The sequence below is a fragment of the Aptenodytes patagonicus genome, chromosome 6 (assembly GCF_965638725.1).
Source record: "Aptenodytes patagonicus chromosome 6, bAptPat1.pri.cur, whole genome shotgun sequence".
Classification (NCBI taxonomy): Eukaryota; Metazoa; Chordata; class Aves; order Sphenisciformes; family Spheniscidae; genus Aptenodytes; species Aptenodytes patagonicus.
The window spans coordinates 74,367,427-74,384,477 of record NC_134954.1 but is presented as its reverse complement, the minus strand read 5'-3'; the positions used below and the strand labels follow the sequence as shown (position 1 = coordinate 74,384,477).

General features: G+C 37.5%; 2 protein-coding genes across 36 annotated transcripts in view; one reads left to right on the top strand and one right to left on the bottom strand.

Annotated features, from left to right (window-relative positions):
- The window catches only part of NEB (nebulin), a 134,557-nt gene extending 119,917 nt beyond the window's left edge, over window positions 1-14,640 (top strand). For 7 of the 34 annotated variants that reach the window (XM_076343159.1, XM_076343178.1, XM_076343158.1 and 4 more), the window contains 18 exons: window positions 1,166-1,258; window positions 1,721-1,813; window positions 3,009-3,101; window positions 3,615-3,707; window positions 4,961-5,053; window positions 5,826-5,918; window positions 6,524-6,616; window positions 7,197-7,289; window positions 7,780-7,872; window positions 8,843-8,935; window positions 9,219-9,311; window positions 9,592-9,684; window positions 10,796-10,903; window positions 11,225-11,408; window positions 11,869-11,961; window positions 12,557-12,706; window positions 13,010-13,119; window positions 13,820-14,640. In XM_076343159.1, the coding sequence (XP_076199274.1) occupies window positions 1,166-1,258; window positions 1,721-1,813; window positions 3,009-3,101; window positions 3,615-3,707; window positions 4,961-5,053; window positions 5,826-5,918; window positions 6,524-6,616; window positions 7,197-7,289; window positions 7,780-7,872; window positions 8,843-8,935; window positions 9,219-9,311; window positions 9,592-9,684; window positions 10,796-10,903; window positions 11,225-11,408; window positions 11,869-11,961; window positions 12,557-12,706; window positions 13,010-13,119; window positions 13,820-13,993 (1,935 nt within the window). In that variant the 3' untranslated portion in view covers window positions 13,994-14,640. The remainder of the gene's footprint in view (window positions 1-1,165; window positions 1,259-1,720; window positions 1,814-3,008; window positions 3,102-3,614; window positions 3,708-4,960; window positions 5,054-5,825; window positions 5,919-6,523; window positions 6,617-7,196; window positions 7,290-7,779; window positions 7,873-8,842; window positions 8,936-9,218; window positions 9,312-9,591; window positions 9,685-10,795; window positions 10,904-11,224; window positions 11,409-11,868; window positions 11,962-12,556; window positions 12,707-13,009; window positions 13,120-13,819) is intronic. The other 27 variants (XM_076343177.1, XM_076343164.1, XM_076343175.1 and 24 more) reach the window with 23 other exon arrangements.
- An 855-nt stretch (window positions 14,641-15,495) lies between these two features.
- RIF1 (replication timing regulatory factor 1) overlaps window positions 15,496-17,051 on the bottom strand; it is a 36,426-nt gene continuing 34,870 nt past the window's right edge. For both annotated transcript variants that reach the window (XM_076343194.1, XM_076343195.1), the window contains one exon: window positions 15,496-16,681. In XM_076343194.1, the coding sequence (XP_076199309.1) occupies window positions 16,461-16,681 (221 nt within the window). In that variant the 3' untranslated portion in view covers window positions 15,496-16,460. The remainder of the gene's footprint in view (window positions 16,682-17,051) is intronic.

Below are 17,051 nucleotides of genomic sequence, written 5' to 3'. Positions count from 1 at the left end.
TTTTGTAGTCACAAAACCTAGTGACAATTATAAGTGGGAACAGTACCTGGCTCTTCCCATGTCTAGTTAAGTATAGATTTTAATAACCACAACGTGCTCTCCTGATTTTGAGCCACTACTGCTTTACTTTGATCTCTGCATACACAATTGAGGCAGGATACAGTCTTGTGATTATTGGTACCTCAGATGTTTGCTATACAATGCTGAGGAGCAGTGACACCCATATGATGAGTATCTTACGATCTTCCATTCCTGGTTTTATAAGTACTGTTTCCCTTTTGAGCTGTTTATGATACTGATGTTTTTTACAGCTCACTTTTGCACAATGGAGTTGTTTCTTCAAATAATTCTTCATTTTTTTCTTTTACATAATTTGTTTTCCCTTGCTGTGAGCATTTTATTTTTGTATTTTTTCGTTGTTTCAATGACATCAAGCAGTGAATTTTTTTTTGTTAGCTCTTTTTGTTGCAAGCATTTTACTAGTTGCCAGAAGAACCATTAGTGCATTTGTAATGTATTTCTACATGATTATGTTTTAAACCAACCCAGGCATCTCCTATGCAACTTCTTTCGTGAAAAATGTAATTTTTTAAATGAAACAATTACAGGTTAAGTTAAATCTAATAATATGAGAGCTAAAACTCAATTGTTTTTCTTGCTGGAGACTTAAAGCAAAGTAAAATAGTGGTGTTCCGAACAAATAGTCACAGAGATCAAAATGAAATGGAGCCCACAACTAAGTATTTTCATATTAAACACGTTTATAAAAGGTTCAGCTGTTTGTTAACACCATAAAAAAAACCCCCAAACCTCCAGAAATGCTGACTGCCTGAAAAGTAATACTATTACATTTCCTAAACTAAGATGAAAAGCAGAACATGCCTACCTTTCGTGCCAGGTCAGCAGAACATTTAAACTTGTGACCTACTATAATGAAGTATTCCATTGACTTCAGTGTGTTCAAGCACCTCAACATAGACATTAAGTACTTTGCTGAGCTGGTGACTGTACTTAAAAAGATGCACACTAAGATAAATTGTGCACATATTTACATATAATCCCAGATTATATTTACCTATGAACGAGGTAAATTATCTATCCAAATGTACTGTAGTTGTGGAAGGAATATGATATTCTCACCTTGCTGGGTGCTTGTGTTCTGCAGGTATTGTACAAAGAGGACCTAGGGACAGGTATCCCAACACCTGTCACTCCAGAAATAGAGAGAGTCAAACGCAATCAAGAACACATTAGCTCGGTATTTAAAAAAAAAAATATATAACAACTTATTTTTGCATAACATCCTAACATATAATCTGTTTTTCTTCAATGGTTTAGAATCTCACCCTGCTCCTGTCTTTTCCCTGGCAATATTCTTAACTCATTTATATTCCACCTGTTTGTGCTTTAACCTTTTTTGGTGATTTACAACTTTACACGCATTTCTTTTAAGAACCAAAACTGGAAGTAAGCTGTGACATTAACGTGGTGTTTCTCTCCATGTTTGTTTTTTCTTAACCCTTTATCTTCTAGTATCTGTAGTTATGTATTTACAGAATAATCAACCATCAGCCCCTTCCTTAATACTTGCCTCTAGAACAAGTGTGAAATTAATTAAAAAGTGATCCTAATGCTAAACGTAACTCACAAAATAGTCAGATTTAATGATTTTGCCTGTGTTGAGTGCTTTTTTTTGTGGAAACTTTCTTGTACCTCACAGGTGTTATACAAAGAGGGCTTAGGGACTGGCATCCCCACACCGGTTACTCCAGAGATGGAGAGAGCCAAACGCAATCAAGAGAACATTAGCTCGGTATTGCTAAATAAAACAAATGCAAATCAAATCCCTTTAACTCCTCCATATTAAATTTTTCTTTCAGTTCTTTGTTGAACTTTGAACAACCCTTTCTTAATCAAATCACTAAAACCCTGTCAGTACCTTATATTTTTTTGCTTTTTCACTCAGTCTAACTTAATTGTCATTAAATTGTTCCAGCTGTGAGATTTTAACCTCATTTACTCAAAGCAGTTAAGCAGTACCTTATTTTTCTTCCCAACGAAATAGTAGTAGTCTGAGTGATGTCACTCTCCTCCTCAATAACAAAGTCAATCCTCCTAACAGTCTTCAGACTCACCACACTGGTTGCACTGCAAATGAAAAATGAACTCTTAACACTTCCTGAAGCAAACCTAATGCAACTAGCGTGTGTTGTCTCTTTTCCTGTTTTTGCTGTTTTGGATGCTTTCTTATATCCTACAGGTCTTTGTAAGAAAACCTGGGTGGCATCCTCATATCACTGCAATATGAAAAAATGACGAAAATTGCATGTATAAGGAAAAATTACTGTAGTAATGAATTTCTATCCAGATTGTTTCTACTCCTAACACATTCCAGTCAAATGACCATTACATCATAATTTTGTTCTATATTTCTGTTTTAATTAGAGCAGCTTAGGACTAATTTTGACTCACTCTGACCCAATTCAGACATGACTGATACGAAATTCAGTCCTGACTTGAGATTAATAGGACAGTTCAGAGAAGCCACTGTTGTTAAAATTTTCGCTACATTTAATTGTCTCTGAGGTCATCGTGGCTCTCTTTTACACTGGTGAGCCTATTCAGAAATCTGAGAGGCAAAGCTGCTCATTCAAGATCTTTTGTTTGAGTAAGGAAATTCCTTTGGGCAAAAAGACATAAATGCAAAGAGTTTTCAGGTAACATGGCTCGAGCTATGCTTTGCACAAAACACTCCTGCAGTTCTTGTTGGCATTATTTATATGCACCCAGGTGAGATGACAACAAACCTTGTAGTAAGATTAGCTGATTATTTGCATTGACTTTTTTTTGCTAGCCTTCAAACAAGGCTGACAAAACTCTCTTTTTCATACTTTGAAGTTTCACTATATTAAATTACTTGTCTTTTCTCTCTCTCCTCCCTGTCCTCCTCTTTCCTTTCCTTTCCTTTCCTTTTTTTTTTTTTTTAATACTTCCCTGTTGCCACACAGGTGTTGTACAAAGAGGGGCTGGGGATTGGAACCCCAGTACCTGTAACTCCTGAGATGGAGAGGGTCAAACGCAATCAAGAAAATTTTAGCTCGGTACTTTTTTGTCATTTAAGAAAAAAAGTTTCCTATAACTATTTAACACCTGTAAATTTTCTACTCTCTCTAACTTATAAACATAGAAACATCCCCTTCCTGCTATTAAATTTTTTAGTCATTGTTAGTTATATTTTCTGTACTTCTTTTTTTAAAAGATTTTTCTTATAATCATAGCACTTGACCCTTCATGTCCTTTAATTTTTAAAGCTTTTTTTGTGAAGCTTAATGTATTTTGCATTTTTAAAAAACACTGGGTTTTTTATTTGCTTAATTCCATTCCTCTAATGCTTTATTATTCTGTTGAAGCATATCTAAGAATTTAGGATGCAGTATTTCTAGCTATCAGAAGACTTCCTCTGAATTTATCACAATTGTTAACTGTTTTGTACTTCCTAACTTTTCCTGCTTTCTAGTATATTTAGTTGGCATAAAAATTACATGTGTTACCTCCATCAAATGCAGTAATTTTTTTTGTTCTTAACTTTTTTAAACTCCCGTGTTACTATATAGGTGTTATACAAAGAGGATCTGGGGACAGGAACCCCAACACCTGTCACTCCTGAGATTGAAAGAGTCAAACGCAATCAAGAAAACTTTAGCTCGGTATTTTTTTGAATTTGAAAAGCAGCAATTTCCCTTTTAATCTATTTTACAATAATTTTAACACCAAAAAAATACTCTTGTATTTCCCTGTAATCAATTTACACAAAAAAGAATATCCTGTTCCCCATGTTTTGACATTTTTTCCTCCATAATTGTTACTTACTTTGTTTTGACTAGATCATCTTACTAATGATAACTTTTAGATTCTGTGTTCCCATCTTTCTTTTGACTCTGAACATATTCTTTTCTTTAATATCTGCTTTCCTTTTGTTAATCACTTCAATCCTTGGTTGTTGGGTTTTTTCCCTGGTTTTACCGCATATAAAAACTAAACTATTTATTGCCTGATACAAATCTGTGAAAATGAGCTCAGTATAACAGTGCTCTGATACATGCCAGTGTAACCTGCTGTGATGTTTATGGAATGGGTAAATGAAACAGACTTGATTTCTTTATTCCTTCTGCATTGTATCTGATGCCTTCTTCCTTTAGGGAGTCTTTAATATTGTTGCACAGAGACGGTGGCCCAAATCTCCAGCTGGTGTAAACTGCTCTAGATATGGTGATAGCACAGGTTTGCAGGGTAAAAAAAGTAGTAGCATTAGGATGTTTCTCGGCATGAGGAAAGTGTCATGTAAGATAGGAGAGCACTAGTAATTATAATTTCTCAGGTACCATTTTCACACATACGCCTTTATTATGACCATGTCTCTGTGTCCTTCCTGTAATAAGCAAGCTAGATTCTTTGATGATAAACTCTGGACAACAAATAGTGTTTCACTCAGGGAATGGATGACACACGACGCTGTATACACATGTTGAGGGGTGTGTATACAGAAGAACTTTTAGGAAGGTGCATTAGGACCTGGTCCTCCAATGACTCAATTATGGTCAGGAAGAAGTTTACCTCACTGCTGGTGAAAAGCCAATAATATACTTCATTATAATTTATATAAGACTTTAATCTTCTAAATACTCACCAGTTTTAAATGTCCACCTTGAGAAGCACTTAAGTAAGTCAGGAAGGTATTCTAGCATTCTAGTAGAAGTCATACCGATATATTAGTGTTTAACTCTATCTTCAGAGTTTTAAACTAGTTTTTTATTTTTATGGATTTTTTAATCCCTATGTTTATTCAGGGCATCTCAGAAAAACACCTCTCATGTTCTGCGTGTTCTCTCAGCAAGCTGCGTGTTACTGTTGTTTGCTTGTTCCTTTTTTCTTTTTTTAATATAGCCATGTTACCCCACAGGTGTTGTACAAAGAGGATCTGGGGACAGGAACCCCAACACCTGTCACTCCTGAGATTGAAAGAGTTAAACGCAATCAAGAAAACTTTAGCTCGGTATTTTTGAATTTGAAAAGCACAAATTTCCCTTTTAATCTATTTTAAAATACTTTTAACACATAAAAAGCCATTCTTGTTCCCCTATAATCAACTTACACAAAAAATAATATCCTGTTCCCTTTGAGATTTTTTCCTCCATAATTGTTACTTACATCATTCTTGTTCCTCTTTTTTTATTATGTCATCTTAATAATAACTTTTAACTCCACCTTTCTTTTGAGTCTGATTATCTTTTTTTTTTTTCTTCTCTTAAAAAACACCGTTTTCCTTTTCTTAGTCACAACAATCCTTAGTTTTGTTTTGTGTGGTGGTTTGGGGTTTTTTTTTCTGATTTTACTTACTTTATATATGAGAACTAAACTATTCAGCACCTGATACAAATCTGTGGCTATGACCTCAGAATAACAGTGCTCTAATACATGCCAGTGTAATCTGCTGTGATGTTTATGGAATGGGTAAATGAAACAGACTTGATTTCTTTATTCCTTTTGTGTTGTATTTGATACTTTCTGCCTTTAGGAAGTCTTTAACGGTTTACTGTTGCACAGACAGTTCTTCTGTATAGCTCCTGAGAAGCAAATAGAGAAGGTATTGCAGAGTATTAGTGTTTAGCTGTATAGCTTTGAGGAGCATTTTAATCTGTTTTATTCCAAGCTTTGGCTCTGAGTGACTTTGAAAAATATTCAGGCTGTTCTCTCAGCAAGCTGCGTGTTACTGTTGTTTGCTTGTTCCTTTTTTCTTTTTTTAATATAGCCATGTTACCCCACAGGTGTTGTACAAAGAGGATCTGGGGACAGGAACCCCAACACCTGTCACTCCTGAGGTTGAGAGAGTCAAACGCAATCAAGAACACATTAGCTCGGTATTTTGTGGAGGAAAAGAAGTATTCCCTTTAACTCCACTTAAACAGAACTTTTTAACCTGTATTAAAAATGAACAATTCCACTCCTTACTTCCATGTAATCAACTTATAAAAACATCCTTTCTTCTTCACTGTACTATATTTTCCCATGTTACTGACCTACCACTTCTTCACATATGTAATTATTTACATTATCCTAAATATTTTTTTAACCATTTTCCTCCCTGTTCCAACTTCCTTTTTCTATATGTTTTCTTTTTTTAAAATTCTATCAGTTTTGTGTTTTAACGCTGTTATCATAGAAGAGGGAGGGTCTGACTTTCTAGCAGGCTTCAGTGGTAGTCTAAAAGCTCTCCTCCACCGTGAAAATGTATTTGACGTAAGAGGCTTCTGTTGGATTTGTTGCACCAGCTAGGATAAAACCATAGACCTCTTTGCCTTCAGACCCTCACAGGTGCAATCCAGTCTTCATTGCTTTCAGGGGTAGCTTTTAGGGCACATTAGAGCAGCCTGAGCTCCAGCAGACTTAAATATTTGACTTCATGTTGGATGTAATTATTATTGAGTTGTGATTATGTTTTTGGATGCTTCTTGTTACTACACAGGTGTTGTACAAAGAGAGCGTGGGGACTGGAACCCCCACTCCTATCACTCCAGAGATGGAGAGGGTCAAACGCAATCAAGAAATCTGTAGCTCGGTACTTTGCTAAGAAAAAAAGTTCCCTTTAACTCTGTTTAAAAGAACATTTTAACACTTTTAATAAATGGACATTGTAACACTTGTTCCAAAATAATGCTGACCCTAGCTCTAAAGCAGCTTACATCAGTGATTACTTCTTACTCATGTCTTACTGTAGTTTACAGTGGTGACTTTAACTTGTTACAGTTTTTATTGTTTCTTGAGTGATATTAATGCCCTATTCTACTCCTAAAAACACTTAACAAACTTCACTCGTTTTCTCTGCAATGCTGACTTTTTTTTTAAATTATAATTTACATATTCATAACATCCTCAGCCCCTCAATATGGTATTTTTGTGGTCTCATTTATGTAGTACTTACTTACACTATTTATTACAAGTGATCCTGTAGTTAAAAAGGCAATATGCCAAACCCTACTCTCTAGTAAAATATTGCTAAGTACCTTCTTTAAAAATGTATAATACATAGGACCTGAGAAAATAACTAAAAGAAAAAAATGCCTTAGGCTTTAAGTTTGTCTGCGGATAGCTTTTTATTTATTGTTGCTTTCTTTTGGCTCCTTTCTTATGTCTCATAGGTGTTGTATAAAGAAAACATAGGGAAAGCAACCCCAACACCTGTCACTCCTGAGATGGAAAGAGTCAAACGCAATCAAGAAATCATTAGCTCGGTATTTTTAACAGGAAACCAGTTCCTAAAGATCTGAATGAAGTGTTTAACATAACTGTAGCAGTTTAGTAATCTGTGCTTTCTAACTTTATAAAATGAATCTGCCATGTAGCGTAAACCTCCTACCTTCTGTGCTTACAAGCAAATCGCAATACCTTCTATTTAACACTGTTTGAAGCAGGATTTTACTAGAACTAGGTTTGACCTTTTTTGGGATGGATATTGTTTCTCTGCAATTTCTTTTTAACCCTTTCTTACTACAAGTGTGCTTTTATGCAGAGTTGATTCCATACAGGGTCCATTTCTGCATCCTAGTAGACTAATGGCAAAGCTCCTATTGTTTCTTTTGGGAACAGCATTGTGCCCCAAATCTAACCCTTTCTAAGTGTAATGATTCAAAAGCTATATTGTATGTTGTTTTGGGGTTTTTTTGGTGGTGGTGGTGGTGGTGCCTTTTTAATGACATTTGGATACTCCTTTGTATCCTGTAGGTTTTGTACAAAGAAAATGTGGGGAAAGTGACCCCAACACCAATCACTCCAGAGATGGAGAGAGCCAAACGCAATCAAGAAATCATTAGCTCGGTACCTTAAAATAGATATATTTCTTTTTTTCCTTTGTGCTTATATCTTAATAAAGTAACATTCTAACTACCTACTGAAAGTTGATTTTAATTTAAAAAAAAAGATATATTTGTTTCTGCAAATTAATTGCTCCTCTTCTAAAATAAGATTACTTTAGTGTTAACAGTCTGATCCAGAAATTTAGGCCTTTTCTACAACTCGTTTTGTGTACCTGTGGGCTCTATCCAGACAATAATAAGAGCTTAGCATCCTTTGGTGAAGATATTCAGGTTTCTCTCTCTCTGTGCTTAGTGTTTAAGCTTTCATTGGCTTTTCAGGGGTATTTGACTTTAGTGAAAACCAATCAATCAAGAAACCTAGCCACCCCACCCTGAAAAATCCCACCTCTCTGACCCATGTGAGATTATATTGCTGTGACAGGTGACTTGGGATGCCTTAAACAGAGTAACACAAAAGGAACGAGACTGTTCCTGTTCTGGATGGCGTATCAGCGATAGGTGGCCTCACGGACTGAGGAGATGTGTAGGTGTAATGGTGCAGTGATACCAGACACCCATCCTTGACACCCTTCTTTATTTGGCTGCCCAATGTCCGTGTGGCAACAAAAGTCCCTCCTCCCTCCCCAAAAGGTCAGAAATTGCTTCAAATGTAGATAAAACAGCAGATAAAACATTTCTTAAATAGTTCTCTAGGGCCACAGGCAGCTTCCCCAAGCCTATGGAGCCATCGTCATAGCTGTAAGCTGGATAGAGTCCTTATTTGTTAACCAGAAAAATAACAGGCTTTTCTTTTACAGTTTATTTTTCTTAACCTTCCTTACAGCAGTAGATGTTTGGCTTTTGTGCAGTGCTGCATATCATAATCAGTCACAACTTTTTTGAAATTTGATAACAAAGTAATAATTTGTGTTCAAATCCTTTTGATTTTGGTTTTTTTTTAAGATACCGGATACATCTTCTGTATCCCACAGGTGTTGTACAAAGAAAACTTGGGGCGAGCAACCCCCACACCTATCACTCCAGAGATGGAGAGAGTCAGACGCAATCAAGAACACATTAGCTCGGTATTGTCTGGAAGAAATAAAGGGGATATGATAGAGCACTTTTTGTTAATAACTTAAGTCTGCCTGGTTTTATTTAACCCTCTAATTTTTTTCCCTCAAACTTAGAAAGTCATCTCTTTAAAATTATAGTACCTAAAATATTTTTTTGTCAATTAACTTTTTAATACTATTTTTCCTCCAACCTTTTTTTTCTTTCATAATGGATGGTGTTTACTCTAAAACCAGTAACATTACGGGTTTTAATTTGTACATTTGTGACTTTGAATTACTTTGTGATCTGTAGGTTGTATACAAAGAAGGCTTAGGGAAGGCAACCCCCACACCGGTCACTCCAGAGATGGAGAGAGTCAAACGCAATCAAGAACACATTAGCTCGGTACTGAAAGAAGAAAGACAACCACCTTATATTAAAAATAACCATTCTGAACAAAAACTCCACTTCTAATTTAGCCTTATTTTCTCAGTTTTCCTTATTTTTGCCTATTTTTCCCTTTGATTTTTACCTTTTGCTCTAGCAAATAACTTTCTAGATGCTTTATTTCCCGAGATCTTTTCTACCCCTGCAGTGATGAGTATGCTTAAACAATAACACCATTTACAGAATGAGCTATGAATTATTCCAGTGTGATTTGTGGACACCTTTTTCTACACTGTAGGTTTTGTACAAGGAACACCTGGCAAAAGGAACTCCAACACCAATGACTCCAGAGATGGAGAGAGCTAAACGCAATCAAGAAAACATCAGCTCGGTATGTTCTATTCATTCAGCCAATAAATGATAATACATTAAAAAGTAACATTTCAATCCCTGAAATCCTTACTGAAATTAACAGTGCAGATAGATGTTAACATAACTACCTCGCTATCTAGTTTGGAAGTATTAAGTAACCATACTAAAATCAAATCCTTTAATACTTGCTTTTTATTTTCTGCTGCAACTATTTCTTTCTGTGTGATTAACTGCTTTAGTTTGGTTTGGTTTTTTTAAACAACAGTTGAATTTTAAATAACATATGTTGCCTTCAAGTCTCTTGCAAATATCTTGTTTTTACTGGTCTTCTACTGTATGACTTCAGTAACAGCGTGTTTTATGTTAGATTTCTGATATTCTCTATAAAAACATGACAAATCTGGAAATGGTCGTCTTCTTTAGGCCCCTTTTTGCTAACCTGTTACTCCAGAGGTAAATCCTGTCATACCCCATCCTGTAAATGTCTATATACAGAACAGATCATCAAATCACAGAATAGTTTGGGTTGGAAGGGACCTCTGAAGGTCATCTAGCCCAACCCCCCTGCCCTGGGCAGGGACATCTTCAACTAGATCAGGGTGCTCAGAGCCCTGTCCAGCCTGACCTGGAATGTTGTCATGGCTTGCTCAATAAATCCAGTAATACAGTATCTGCAAACAAACATTTACGGAAGCGTGATGCAACTGCTATCGCTCAAAAAAGAAACGCTACAAACCCAGCAAAAATTGTACTATTTCAATGATACAGATCTAATTACGTCATCTGTTTCACACTGATAACTTCACTAAAGTCAGTGAGGTGCAATTCAAATATACGAAGATATTACCTGGAACATTATTACTACATTACCTTTACCTGTTGTTACAAGGTTAAGAAAGGTAAGGATCTTGTAGTTAAGAAAAAGGATGTTTGGGATCAAGTCCAGAGCTGTCCATGTCTCATAGAATTATGAAAAAGAATTTTGCTTTGCATTCTAATGTTATTCACCAACACAGTGGCTGCTTTTTTTTGTTTTTCCTTCTTTGCCAGGTTGCTTCAGTACAGCTCATTCCTCATGATGCAGAAATAGTTCTGTGCCCTGTGCTCACTTCCTTTTTCTCATCTGGCAGGTTCTTTATTCGGATAGTTTCCGAAAACAAGTACAAGGCAAAGCTGCGTATGTACTGGATACACCTGAAATGCGGCGTGTACGAGAGACCCAGAAACATATCTCTACAGTAAGAGCATTTATAGATGTATTTTTAGCTTGGCAAGTGATTTAAATAAAAACCTTTTTCCTGAGACATTCTGGGATTGGCAGCTCAAGGACAATGTACATATACCAAGTTTTGTTAACCAAATTCTTAAATGCTAAAGGCAAGAGTGACTGCAGGAAAGGCATGTTTGGGATTAGGCTCTCTCTCATTGTTCCTTGGACTGGAGAAAGCTAAAGTTCAGAACAGCAGTGCACCTCTCTACTAGAAATTCACCTGAGGTAAGCAGGAATAAAAATTACTCATCTAAGCTACAGAGAACAGACATTTTGTTTTAAATTGCAGGTGAAATATCATGAAGATTTTGAGAAGAGCAAAGGTAGTTTCACACCTGTAGTTACCGACCCCATTACAGAACGTGTGAAAAAGAACATGCAGGACTTCAGTGACATTAGCTACAGGGGCATTCAAAGGCGAGTAGTAGAAATGGAGCGAAAGCGCGTGGACCAGGATCAAGAGAATCTCACAGGTAAGCAGAACCTAGGTTTTAGAATGACTCGAGTACTTCACTTACACAAAACACAAGCTGACCTTGATGAATTGTTTTATGTAAGCTCAGCCACAGCAATTCAAATTTATTGTGACTTGGAGATCATGTTTTTATCAAAGCCCATTTTGAAAATATTCTCTTAGAGCAGCTGTAAACCATTTGTGCTCTGCCTCTCCCATCCTGCTCAACTTTGTAATGTAATGCTAGATTTTCATTTCTTACTTATATTTTTAACTTCACCTCTGTACATATTAGAGAAATACTTTAGCTCACTTGATGTAGATGAAATAAAAAAAAGCCTAATCTGTGCTATAGATTTGAGAAATACAAATTCATGAAATACTGCTTACCCTTCTATTGAGGACAGACGTGCGCTGCTCAAGCTCTCTGAAAGTTGCTTGAGCTACAGCTTCTCCTCAGCAAATGCTTTCTCTTACAGGTCTTCGTGTGTGGCGCACTAATCCCGGGTCAGTCTTTGACTATGACCCAGCAGAAGACAATATTCAGTCCCGAAGCTTACATATGATCTCTGGTTTGTTCCATAGGCTGTATATTTGTGCAAAATAGGTTTTGTGCTTGTGCAAATTCAATCAGTAAAACTGACAGCTTGGGGTTACTGAAGTACAGCTTAGCTTAGCGCTCTACCTATGCAAGAATGCAAGTGTAGCTTTACGTGCTGACTTCAGACACTATGTTAAAAATAACAGGAATCTAATAACTGTGCCTTTTTGAGTAGAACTTCAGCGTGGTGTCCATAGAACGCTTTTTAAAAGCCCTGGCAAATACCATTGAGTAACCATAAAAACAGACCTCTGATTAATTCATATGCTTTTTTCCATTAATTTTGTAAAATACAGTAACCAATTCTGCTTAGCATGCACGTGGCCTATGTCAGTTTTCTAATCAGTATAAGCATAACGGCTCCAGGTTTGGTAGCAATGGTAGAGAGCTTTGGGTATTTTTACAGAATACGTACATACGCAGATAGATACGTATATGTGTGTGTATATAAAGTAACCTATATATGTGTGTATATCCATATATACACACACACACACGTATCTCTATGTGTGCATCTCCTTACAAAATAAAGACATGAACTGGTTCCCACTGCTTTCTCCTTGCAGTCCAAGCCCAGCGCCGTAGCCGGGAGCACTCCCGCTCTGCCAGTGCCTTGAGCCTCAGTGGTGGCGATGAAAAATCGGAGCCCTCAGACGGCGTAGATCAACATTTATCCTACTACAGCAACGCGGGCTTCTTCACCACAACTGCAACAGGTATGAGGAGAACCATCATGCCATTTATTCACATATGAGGACAAATGGCATCCAGACCATCTGGCAGGGCAGTACTGGTCATGGGCTCATGTTCAGTGATTCCTTTTGCCAGGAAAAAGCACAGAAGTACACCTGCAAAATGTTGAGTTGTGGACATAACCAACAGCTGTAAAGTTGTATTTCAGTGGGTAAAAGGCAGTTTTGACCCACCTAAGGACCTATCCCACAATATTTATTCAGAGCAACTCTAACCCTATCACCAATTCTGTAATAAACAATACAAAACATATTTTCCTTTTGTAGTGGGCTACAAGCATGCTAAAACTATAGAGTTACCACAACAACGCTCATCGTCAGTTGCCACCCAGCAAACAACGGTATCATCGGTTCCTTCTCACCCATCTACTGCTGGTGTAAGTAACATTGATCAGTTGTATTAAGACACACAATCCCAGTCTTGCTGCAGGAGTTAATCTGACTACCTACCAAAGGTGCACAGCCCTGGAGGTCCCTGGTAGCTGATGGTGCATGCTCCACCATGCTTCAGCTGATGTTAATCCAGGATTGGGTTGGTAATGTGCCTACCCACTGGGCTGAAGCTTGGTACAAAACCAGGTGAAGGTGTAACAAGGTTCACTGAAGGATAGACCCTCACCTGTTTTCAAAAACTTTAAATTAACACTTCTTCCTACTCCTGAGAGTGAGTCTTAAGAGTAGATATATGACAATGCATATGGCATCACCTCCCCACAAGATCTGCCAGGAGGCAAGACCTTAAAGTTACAGCTGATACTGCTCAAGTATCCTCTGAAAACATTTTGTTCAGCTTCAGTGTCACTAAAACACACAGACTCTAACCTGTGGTACTTGGTAACTAAGGTACTTAGTTACTGACAAGAAACATTTAATGATCTGAAACCAGATTTAAAAGACCAGCCAGATACTGCCATCAGTAGTACTTTTAGAGTACCAAAACGGGTCAAAACATAACTTGCCCTGAGCCAGCTCTTACATTTTGATTGTCACCAACAGCTATGGCTGTCAGTGCTGACAGCAGGGGTATAAATGTGTCTCTTGGTTTTTTTGCCCCTCCCTCTTTCTTAAAACTAACAGAAGACCTACCGGGCCATGTATGACTACATGGCAGCTGATGCCGATGAGGTTTCCTTCAAAGATGGTGACACAATCGTAAACGTACAAGCAATTGATGAAGGCTGGATGTATGGGACTGTCCAGAGAACCGGCAAGACTGGCATGCTCCCAGCCAACTATGTAGAAGCTGTCTAAACCAAAGCACGTCTTTCCATAAAGCATATCTGCATGGCACAGACATGCTGGTGCTTCTCAACATGTAAGCCTTAGAAAAGGGTTTGTAACACTCCTTCCAAAGTGCCTTATTGTCTTCCATGGTGATAGTGCCTTATGAACCACGATGTTAAAAAAAAAAAGTAACTGCAGAGCAAAATACTCAGAAACATCCTTTCAAAACATGAAACAAGCTCATGAAAACTATTTCTTCCAGTGTCAAAAAAAAAAGTTTTTAAACATTGCCTGGACTTTCAAACATTTCAACACTGCATACCACCACAATGTTTAACTATGCTAGAACTGCAATCCAGTTTGGTATCTCTGAAATTCTATACATGTACTTAAGACTAAGACTACGACGTATTACTTTATTCATTCTCCCACAAAGACAGCATTTTTCTGGGCTATTCTAAAATGTTTGAATGTATTCACTTCTCTTCCATACAAGCAACATTTAAGCTTAGTATCTCAAACCAATGTTTAGCTGGGAGGGGGAAACAAACCCAAACACCTCTCCTCCTGCTTGCCAAGCTCTTATGCATGTGTTTTTCATGCAACTGTTCTGGGGTCAAAAGCTGTTATTACTTGTAAATTAGTGACTAAATAAAGCTAATGTTTCTGCAGTATGTTTGATTGATTCCTGCTCTTCAGCATGAGTGAATACATCTCACAACAAACTGGCTTTGTTCAGAAAACTGTATTGAGAAAGGGAGGCAACCCAGGTGGTGATGGAGGATGTAACAGCCACAACAGAAGTCAAACTGAGGGGCTGCAAATGAACTGGACAAATTATTTCATACATGAGCACAGCAGTTATTTGCTTCCTCTACTGAAGCATCTGGTACCAGCCAGTCTCCAAGAAAGAAGGAAATAAGAAATCACTGGATACTGTGTCCAATATAGACAAGATTAAAAACAAGTTGACAGTAGGAGTTGCAACATTAACTCTGAGGGCCTTTGTTCAAAGGGAATGCGCAGCACATCATGGTGTACACAACCAGCTTGAAAGGGAAATGTCCTTCCTCAGAGCAGGATTCAGGATTGCCAGCACTGAAGGGTTAGTTAAACAAAGATGTCAACACCCTTTCGAGATGTGTTAGGAACATCCTTATCTGTACAGGTCACTGGATACAAGAGATGAATAAACCTAAGGAGGCAGATTTGGCACCAAAATAATATTTTCAGGAAAGGAAGAAAACCTAGACAACTGTTCACTGGCACTGTTCCCATTATAGCTCCAAGACACCTCTTTGTCCTGTTCATTTGCTTCATGAGATGCTTGAACAGGGCAAAGAATATTCCAAGTCTTGCTGACAAGATACTACCATGTCCCTGAGGACCTGCTCCTACCTTAAGGCAGCAGCGATGACCTTCCAAGGTCCCCCCCAACCTTGTGAATCCAAAGCAGTGCTGAGGGAGGGCTGAACAGACCTGAAGAAAACGAAACAAAGCCCAAAACCACCAAACCACAATGTCATTAACAAGTTTGGGAACTATCTGCTGTTTTATTTGCCCATGTGTAAGTTCTAAAACCACCTGCAGCAATTCTTTTCAATAAATGTCCATTTTGATAGCTACAGTACAATATATACAAATTAGATTTTCAGAGTAAAACCCAAGAACTCTCTCTGAAGGTCTCCAAGAAGCAGCAATGCATTCCATGCAATTAAAACTCAAAATCATAAATTACTAGCCAACATTTGCCATCATGAGTCTGTACATAATATACAAAGAGCTCTTGTCAAATCCATTCATTTCGCCAAGGACAAAGTCTTCTCCACGGAAGGAGAACTGCTGCAAACACAGAACATGGGAAAAAGCCTGAGAAGTTTTGCAAAGCCTTTCGCCTGTGAAGGCACATTGCATTATCAGCTTCTTAGTGTGATTCTTACAAAAATACATGCAAAAATAGATGTCATCCAGTTGTCAAATCTGCGTTCCTGGACTGTTGCTGCTGTATGGAATTAAGCACAACTTATCTCAATATAAAACGGTGCTGAAAAGAGCCACTGTCGGAGTTTTGGCAACTTAAAAGGAAACAAACAGGCAGCAGATGAGCAGAGCTGTGAGATTGATCTCTTTCCAAATAATAAGGGTTTGCAGCAGTAAGAACACTTTGGATTTGAAAAAATAATTTAACTACTCTGTTAGTTTGGTTTCACAGTCTTTGCTATTGCACAACTTTATCAAGTTTCCTTTCACTACCTGAAAGAAATATGCATAGCAATACAATACAAATACCTCTAATAGGGAATAAGCAATCCCACAAATTAAACAAAAGACCCCAAGAAAAAACACAACTGCGATACATTTTGCTCATATAGGTGTTAAAAAAATCTTCTATAGTACAAAATGCACAGTTTAAGAAGTAATTCACCAGTAAGAAAAGCAGGTTTTGGGGAAAATTGTTGTAACAAAATCCTCCTTATTTAGAAATGATAAGCAACTAATCAGAACTTTCATGGGGTGGCGATTTCCAGCGGGACTGCAGGTTTTTCATGATACAGTTTGTCATGCCAACAAGTTTTTCTTGCATCTCAAAAAGTTGGCTTCCTGAATAGCCATGAAGATCTTCAGAGGTCAGCTGAGCAGCAAGTGCATCAATTTGGCTCAGAAGATCTGCTGTGGGCTGGTCGTTTGTATTCAAGACAACTGGTTCAATCAAATCTGAAAAGGAAGGGAAGTAGGGCAGTGCAGTCTGCGTGTCTGGGTTTAAATCTAAGCAGAATTATGTTGTAGCGGAATGTTACAGCTTCTTTTGTACAAAACAACATATTCAAGCAGTCTACAAAGTATTTGTTCCACACAATAGGGGAGCTTCTGACCAGGGCACCCCTCAGAAATCCATGCTACCCTTCTTTACGGTGACTTTCATTATATTCAATCATGATTGTACAATAAAACTACGGACAGAAATGAAAGTATTCTATCATATTCAGATACTGCCAGTGTCCTTTGAGACGTGTTATCCCAAAGTCCAACTTTTAAACTGGACAGCTGAGGAGAAGTTACTCCTGAGTTCTTTGTTCTCCAGTTA